The sequence below is a fragment of the Crocodylus porosus genome, unplaced genomic scaffold (genome assembly GCF_001723895.1).
Source record: "Crocodylus porosus isolate Cpor-Errol unplaced genomic scaffold, CroPor_comp1, whole genome shotgun sequence".
In the NCBI taxonomy this organism is placed as follows: Eukaryota; Metazoa; Chordata; order Crocodylia; family Crocodylidae; genus Crocodylus; species Crocodylus porosus.
The window spans coordinates 40,015,270-40,024,223 of NW_017728886.1; the positions used below are offsets into that span (position 1 = coordinate 40,015,270).

At 38.0% G+C, this 8,954-nt stretch overlaps 1 protein-coding gene across 1 annotated transcript in view; it reads left to right on the forward strand.

Moving 5' to 3' along the window:
• LOC109308593 (pituitary tumor-transforming gene 1 protein-interacting protein-like) overlaps positions 1-8,954 on the forward strand; it is a 45,260-nt gene that overhangs the window by 4,051 nt on the left and 32,255 nt on the right. Inside the window, exon 3 of the mRNA XM_019532993.1 lies at positions 6,404-6,512. Coding sequence (XP_019388538.1) covers positions 6,404-6,512 — 109 coding nt within the window. The remainder of the gene's footprint in view (positions 1-6,403; positions 6,513-8,954) is intronic.

An 8,954-nucleotide genomic window follows, 5' to 3' on the forward strand; every position in this document is an offset into this window, starting at 1 on the left:
TGATATAATCTAAATACATATTATTCACAACTCGGATAGATGTAGGTTTCATTTCTAGAAGGTATACCCTGTACATTTTAAAGCAATGATTTATTTTGATATTTTTTCAGATTAATTTTACAGCTACGTCAGAGAACAGAAATATGACATTTACACTGTTTTATTTAACTAAAACAAGCTTATATATTTTGGATATTTTTCTACAACAACAAACGTATAATTATTTTTTACAAAACAAGCAATATGTATTTTTGAATTTTTAACTATTTTAGTTATGTGAAATGTGTTTTTAACAAAAATCAAACAGATTATTTCAGCCAGATCAACATGAGAAACTTAAAATACTGGGTTAACTCAGGCTTTGTCTTCCTTTTCCTATTTAGAATCATAGAAAGTTAGGTTTGGAAGGGACCTCAAAGGTCGTATAGTCCAACCCCTAGCTCACAGCAGGGCCATCCCCAACTACGTCATCCCAGTCAAAGCTTTGTCTATCCAGGTTTTGAAACCTCCCAAGGCTGGAGCTTCTACCAGCTCTCTGGGTAACCTGTTTCAATGTTTTACTATCCTCCTCATGAGAAAATTCTTCTTAATATCTAACCTAAACTTCCCTTGCTGCAACTTGAGACCATTTTTCCTAGTTCTGCCATCTCTTCTCAAGACTAAATAAGCTGAGTTCCCTCAGTCTTTCTTCAGAAGTCTTGTCCCAGGTCCCTCACTGTTTTTGTCGCCCTCTGTTAGGTTCTCTCCCATTTGTCCACATCCTTTTTGTAGTGGGGGGGGAGCAAAGCTGAATATAGTACTCCGGATGTGGCCTCATCAGTACTGAATACAGAAGATTAATCACTTCCTGTGTGACCTGCTGGCAGCACACCTACCAATGCAGCCCTGTATGCCATTAACCTTCTTGGCAACAAGGGCATACTGCTGCCTCATATTCAGCTTATGGTTCACTGTAACCCCCAGGTCCTTTCTGCAAAGTTGCTGCCCAGCCAGTTAGCCCCAGCCTGTAGTGGGGATGGGATTGTTCCATCCTAGGTGCAGGACTTTGCACTTGTCCATGTTGAACCTCATGAGATTCCTTTTGGCCCAATCCTCCAGTTTGTCTAGGTCGCTCTGAATCCTAGTCCTATTTGCCAGCATATCTGCTACTCCCCCCGCTTGATGTCGTCTGCAGACTTGCTAAGGTTGTACTCTATGCCATCTTCCAGGTCACTGATGAAGACATTGAACAAAACCAGCCCCAGAACTGACCCTTGGGGCACTCCGTTTGATACCTGTTGCTAACTAGACATTGAGTCATTGTTTACTACTCTCTGAGCCTGATGTTCCAGCCAGTTTTCTGTCCGGCTTGTAAGGAAAAGTGAAACCAGAAATGCCCACCGTGGCACTTCCAGTTTCACTGAGCCCTGTCACAGGCTAGCTGGACACTGTGAGTATATCAGTTTAGTTGTAGACTGACTGAGCGCTGCAGCTTTATTAGCCACTGGACTTTTTGGTTCAGGATCGAGGAGGTGATGTTTGGAAAGGAAAGAAATGACAAGTTTCACTTACAAAAAGGAATGAATTTTACTCATGACAACAAAACATATAGTTTGCATATATAATAATTAATAAAAAGGTTAAGCTAATAGACAGACAACATAACAATACAGATTAAAATCAACAGTGATAATAAAAAAGATAAAGAAATTAACCAAGAGTTCCCACTTGGTTAGTAACTTATCAATAGTCCCTTGGTTAGAAGATGCACATCAAGTTGAATCAGCAAAGTTAGATGTCTCTGAACTGGGCTGTCCGAAGGAAAACCGGTGGAAGCCCCTCAGTCAGGATCTGGTGGTTTTTGCTCTCACGGGGAGTAGGAGAGGTCCGTGAGGGTACGGGACAGCAATGACCCTTCTGTTCCATCCTTCCCAAGGGTTACTATGATGTGTGTTCTTTTATATTCTGATTATGCTAATTTTTTAGTTATATAGCCATTCATAATAGTACATATTATAGCTGTTATTCTATGGGGTTAAAAGATGTTAGAAATTATTATAATAAGTTGCTGCCCAAGCTTGGGTTTATCCAATAAGCAAATTGCAACACAGCATCTTCAAGTTTGAAATTAACATTACCTCGCCTAAATCCAGCCCCTTCAGAACTCTCTGACTATGCTTTTTTGAGATGTTCTTTCTTGAAATGTGGATAAGCTAGGCAGTTGAATCCAGTTTTTATCATCATCAAGGCTAAATTCTGAGCCAGAAAGAACTATTAGGTCAGCTAATTTCACAGCTATAGTTTTGTCTTTGGGGCCTAGTCAGTTTCACAAACAGTTACAAGTTGCATTTGCGGGTTACAAAAATACAAGCTTCAGATTAGACAAAAGTTCCAAATGCCTCCAAGAAGCACATATTTATTGCTTATTCATTTCTTTGGTTTTGGCCATCACAGTCCCCAGGGCAAAGCAGCCTGCGCTGCTGAGCTCCCATGGCCCGGGGACATAACAGGCTGTGTAGGGCCTGCCTCCCTGTCCTGCAGGGCCTGTGGGAGGGGTGGATGGATGCCCCAGACACAGCGGGAGAAGTGGCAGCTGGGGCCGCTCAATTAACCAGCATATTTTGTTATCTGCCATCACCCATTCCCAGAGCTTTTACTGTATTTCTTGAATGGTTTACCCTTAGCCCTGAAATTTATTGTAGTTGATGTTATGGATGGATGATTGCTGGATGCCCATGTCATAGCCAGCTCCTCTTCTTCAGCAGTTAAGGATTGATCCTGGTACCGCATACTGAGAATATTGGCAAGAAAATGAGCTGGAGGTAGTGCTTGATACCTTCATTTTTTAAATACTATTTCTCTTTTTAAGGTCTCACTTTGTTCCTTCCAAATTTCAACAGCATCAGCAATAAAAGCGATTTCCTTGCACTTTAAGGCTACAGAAATAGGTTGCAGGATAGTCAGTATACGTTCTACATTTCTCTTTAGCCCACTGTTGAGAACTTTGGCTGACAGTTTCATCTATTTTTGCCACAATTTTGCTCACAAATTGCTGTCAGATTAGGCCAGTTCTCAATACACTGCTCAAAACAGTCCACTACTGAATTCCACTGCACATCTTTTGGGAGTGTTAGTTTGGTTCCTCCTGCTTTCTTCAGAGCAGCTACTACAAAGTGGTTATTACAGAAGTATTTTGCAATTTCAACAACATTGGCTTTTATATCTGGAGCACTGAAGTCTTTGGCTAAGAGGTGCAGCAAACCTTAGGGCTGTCTTCTCTTCTAGATTTCTTCTCTTTGATACATTTTTAGCATTGTCTATGACAGCTGTGTTCTACACATTTGAATTGTTTTCGCAGTTTGTTATAGCTTTTACTGCTGCTGCTTGTAAGTATTCTGCTGTGTGTGCATTTCCTGATGTATCAATTGATTCTGTAAGTAGACAGTCCCTTCTTTTTGCTGTCAAACAAGCACATATTACTGGATCATTGTGGACATCGCTTCACCTATCAAGACTCAGGTTAACAATTTCCTCCTCTAGACTTTTTGCACACTCTTCAATTTCTTTCTCATACACTTCATCTAGCATTATTGTCTCAAATACTATATAATTAGAAGTTACAATCCCTATTCCATGATATCTTTGATCTTTAACATATCTTAAATTTAAACTATATATGGGTTTTTTTTAAAGCATCTTAAAAATAAAAAAAATTATTAAATAAAAAACCTGTTTATTTTTTAAAAGATGATTAAATAAATATGATTTAAATTTTTATTTTTTTTTAAAATTGATTTTTATTCACCTTGAAAACTGAGTGCCAGGATAGATCAGTCATTTTTGGCCTCTCTTTAATAAAACTAATAATCCTCTGGGTTTTTTTTTTCCTGTACCACTATAGAAGTTTGTCTAGTGCTCAAAATGACAAATTTTAAAGCAAGATGAAATATGCTAGTTTTTACTGTGTTGGTAGTTGCTTACTGTGTGCTACTACATTCTACTACCTACCTAAGTGAGCACAACAATAAATAAAGGTGCTCATCATCTTTAAAACATGAGAAAGTAGTTATGAATTGCCAAAGATGAGCTAGTGAATGCTGATGAATTCGTTATCACTGACTTGCCTCTACGGACAGCTTTCATAGCATAGCTGTAGGTTGTAAGCACTAACAAACTGGCATGTTGATAGGTGTATTTCTGATGATACTTGCACACAACTTTCATCAACACCAATGAGTTATGCATTCACACTGAGAAGGGAATAAATCCTTGGGGGAAGGGTGCTGAAGACAGCAGGAAAAATATAGGCATGCTATATTCAGAATATGTCAAACCATTGACCACACAGGTTTGCTTCATAAGTTTTAAGTGTGAAATTTCTTCCTAGCCTATGTCTTTTAACATGTATCTAGAAATGCCTGCTATTAAAATGTTTAGGTTTATTTCTGCACTGGTTCAATTGAGTAGTAAAGGGATTCTGAATTGGAATTAGTGTTATTTTCCTAGATAAAAGCTAAGATGAATTGGAATGAAGGAGAGGGTATGTTAGTACCTTAACAGAGTTGTAATTATAGCAAACTCAGGAAATTCAGACTTCTGATTCAATTTTAAAATAAAATTCAAATGTTCAAAGCATGGGTGGCCCCAAGCTTCCCTGCACCCTTTGTGTATGGCTTGGGGCAGACCAGAGAAGGGACATGTAGCACAGTGGCAGGTAGGGCAGGGGGTAGGAAACAGAGCAGCGAATCATGCAGGAATCACAGAGCAGGGATCAGCAGATTGGGAAGGGGACTGCAGTGGCACTCAGGGAGGGTGTAGAGCTACTTTGCACACCTGCCAAAAAGGTTGGCTTCCACTGCTTTAAGGAGGAAATATACAGTTAGGGCAACAAAGTAACTGCTTTGTCCAGGTAGCATATAGCCCAGATGAAACAGTTTTAAAAAAAATGTTGTTGTTGTTTTTTTCTTTGTTTATGATATTGCAAAACTAAATGAAAACAATTTGTAACTGTGCTTTTCCATTACTTAATAAGGGTCAATGATCTGTTTGTTTGTGTTCGTTGAGAATGTCGTTGGTTTGTTGCTGGGATTATTAGAACATCCTCCTGCTATATTTACCCTTAAATAGTTAAACTTGTACTAAACTATCAGTTGAATAGGATGAGGTTCTTATTTACCAAGCATCCGTTTTGAAACTAGTAAAATTTTAAATATACACACTAAGAAAAATCCAGATCACCTGTTGCCATATGATAAGTATATTAATCTTATTTTCTTTTCCTCTTGAGGTCCAAATTCACCAGATAATGCTCTAGCTACTTTACCCTATCATGGAGTAACACAAAGCAGTCCACATCCTGGCTATCTTCTTGACTTCTTTGTTCTTCTGGTTGTGCATATTACGTCTTCCATTTCTGCTTTCTACTACCCCCTTTCTGTTGTACACAACCCGGTAGTATTCCCTGTCTGTCCTTCCTATTTAATGCATCTAATGTAGTGGATAGTTGCTAAATGTTTTTGAAAAATAAACATCATTTTTGGTGTTACTCATCCTCATGGTAAGTTCCCTTTCCAGCAGAGGAGGGTGAATGTTTCGAGGCAGAGATGTTCGTGATTCACTGCCCTTGTTCAGAGTGGCTGTGTTCTACCAGTAATTTCAGTTAGAATGAGGCTACAGACTTTGCTAAGTAATGACGTCCTCTTGCAGATTGACCATCATCTTGATTGTTTCCAGTGGTAAAAAAAAAAAAAGACAAAGTTTCCCTCAGGAAAGGTAGTGCCCTCCATTTTGTCAGGAATAAATTCTCTTAACAGCTGGTTGGCTTGCTGTGTTTTTGGGATCAAATGGGAGGTTGTGACCATTTTGAAAGAATACATTTTTGTTAATGGTAGCCTGTACCTCATGTCTATAGAGAACAGTAAAAGAGCAGATAATTGGGGAAATCTCTGTAGCTGATTTCTACATTATCTGAAGAAGTCACTTTTAAATGGTTTTGAATTATAGTAAAAAACCCCCAAAAAAACCTGCATACTAATTCAATATATTATATGTACGTTATGTAGTATAATATAAATATTTTTTCTACATTATGCATAACATGTTATAAGGCTGCTGCACAGGATTTCATTGAGTTTTAGCTGTATGTTTGGTTTGAAGGTTTTCAGGATTTAGATTACTTTAATCTTTAAATTATTTTGGGCAAAACCTCAATACAGGCTACTAAATTTTATCTAAAAAACAACTGTTCACTGAAATTATTAAAAGTGTGCTGTACTCAGAGTAAGTGCTGCAGTTCTATGAAGAAGAGATCATATTATCTCCATAAAACTAAATGGTATTGGGGGGGGTCTTCATTTAGAATGAGCTATATGGTGAGTAGGTATAATATTCCTGTGTTGGGTTGTTTTTTTTTTTTCCTCCCCAGTGCCTTTGGTGTTACACACACAACACTTGTATGGACTACCCTGTAAGGAGTATTCTTCCATCCTCTTCGCTGTGTCATCTCTCAGCTGCTCGGTGGGGAGTTTGCTGGTGTAGGTATAATTTCACTTTTATTAAGGATATGTGATAACAAATCATTCTTTAATATTAATATATTCTTATTATAGTCTGAAATTATATTGACTAACAAACAGCTTTATTGATTCAGATGTCTCATACAAAGAATATCATTTTAAATAGTATGTATTAACAAATCCAATATATAAATACATAAACACAAAGGAGGCAGAAGAGCTGATTGGGTCTTGAAACTGGAAGATTTATAACCGTAAAAACAATTAGAACCTGGATCAGCCTTTCCATAAGAGTAATGGGAGCAAAAGAAAACTTCCCTTATAATGCGAAGCTTCACGAGCTTTATGGAAGTTTCTGTAATATGAAGGGACTGGCTTCGGTAATTTAGTAGATCTCTTCATGGCCTATGTTCACAACCTTTTTATACTCTAGGCTTCCCTCAGAAAATGCCAGCTCTTAGCTTTCACTCTTTTTTTTTTTTTTTTTCAGCTGTGGAAAAAGAATAGAACAATTCTTCTGTTACAATGACTACAGTATCAGAATGGTTTTGGTACTTTAGGTTCCCATTTGGAATCTATAGTATAGATTCCTATTTGGAATTTATAATATACCGTCTCTGGGTTTATCTTGCATATCGTGTTAGATGTGCAAACACCTACACAACTGTCTGATGTTCACTGTTGGTTTCTTATACAAAATGGTGTACTGGAAAGACATGTTACTTCTTTTATATTTTTTTACTATGGAAGATGTTTGTAATTATTGTAATTAATGTAATTATCTGCATTTTTAGATTAGCTGTAGTTTAAACACAAGATGAAAACTTCATGGTGGCACACCTTTTTCAGCAAAAAAAAAAAAAAAAGAACAAAAAAACAACTGCCAAAAGACACATTTCCCTGGGAGTCTTTTACAAAATTCCCCACTGCAGTATGCCCTATGGATATAGGATCTCATTGAGTTTGTCCCCTTCAGACACAGCAGGAAACTAATTGCCCCGTGAGCAGGATACTGTTATTTCTCTCTGTCGGAAATTAAATGAAGCAGCACCACTTATTTTCAGCAACACTGAACCAAAAATGAACGTGAACATTGCAAGTGAAATACATTTTCATGTTCAGCTGCATAATGGTGGAAAGATGGAGAACAAATTGGTTCCAGATAAAACTATCTGGAACCTGACGTGCTGATAAATTATTGGCCAATGGTGAAGAAAGGAGGTAGTGAAAGAAATATCAGTTTGAAATAATTTGTACTTTTTCCATGAATAATAAGCAAATAAAATAGGTGGGAGAGACAGAAAGCTGCAGCTGTATATTGGTAGTATTCTGTTTTATTAAGTTGAAAAAAATTTCTGCGTAGTTGGTTTAACGCACAATTTGGCTCTTTGGTAGTTGCAGTTTGGCTCACAGGAAGTTGCAAGATAGTGCCTGGTATGTTTTATGACACACTTTGTTCAGTTTCTGAATTGTGTGAGAAAATATTTTGGAGCATCATAAGGATAAGGAATATAATATAGTTGCGTAGTATTTCAACTCAGTATCTGACTTGGAAATCGAAGGGAAAGTGGAAATATTGAAAGGTGAAAGGTTTTTCCAATGCTGAAAAATCAGTAAGTTCTCTATAGAAGTTAACTCAAATATTTAAAATATAACTATCTGTTACAAGAATAAGCATGAATGAAAGCTATAATCTTTAGTCCCTTGGATATATTCCCTAGGATATTTGTGTATGTAGTCCAAGATGAAAAAAACTGTTAAAATTGAGCTGAAGTTTAGAGCCCATAATGATAAATTAATGGTAATAAGGATTACATGGGTATTGTAGCTATCCAAAGCCAAAAATTATAAAACAGGGTGGCTAGCCTGTGGCATGCATTCTACACAAGTGTCACGGGCAGCCTGTGTTGGGCATCTGGCAGATTGGGGAGGGGACAGGCAGCACAGCAGCAGATGGAACAGGATGCAGAAAGATCAGGCAGTGGAAAGGGATTAAGCCAGTAGAGAAGGGCTGGAGACAGGAACTAGGGGACCGAGAATCCCACAGGTGAGCAGGAGCTAGAGCTTGAGTTACCAGAATCCAGAGGCGGAATCTAAGGCACAGGCCAAGTCAGAGTCCTTGGGTCAGGGACCAAGTCTCCTAAGCCAGAGTCCAGTGGCAGAGCTAAGTAGTAGGGCTGCACAAAACAGCATAGTTTCGTTTTGGGTTCCATTTCAACATTTTGAAGGGACAGTTTTTCGTTCAGAGTTTTGTTTCGAAACCACTGTTCCATTTCGTTTTCTCAAGTGTTTTACTGTTTCAACACTTGACGTTTCACCCATAGGCTATAATGGGGAAGCATGAAACTGCCTATAACTTTTTGTCATTTCTTACCTGATTTGGATGAAACTTTCAGGGATGGTAACCCTTGCTGAGGCCTTGAAGTTTCAAGGAGATAGGTGCAGGGGTTTCTGGAAAAC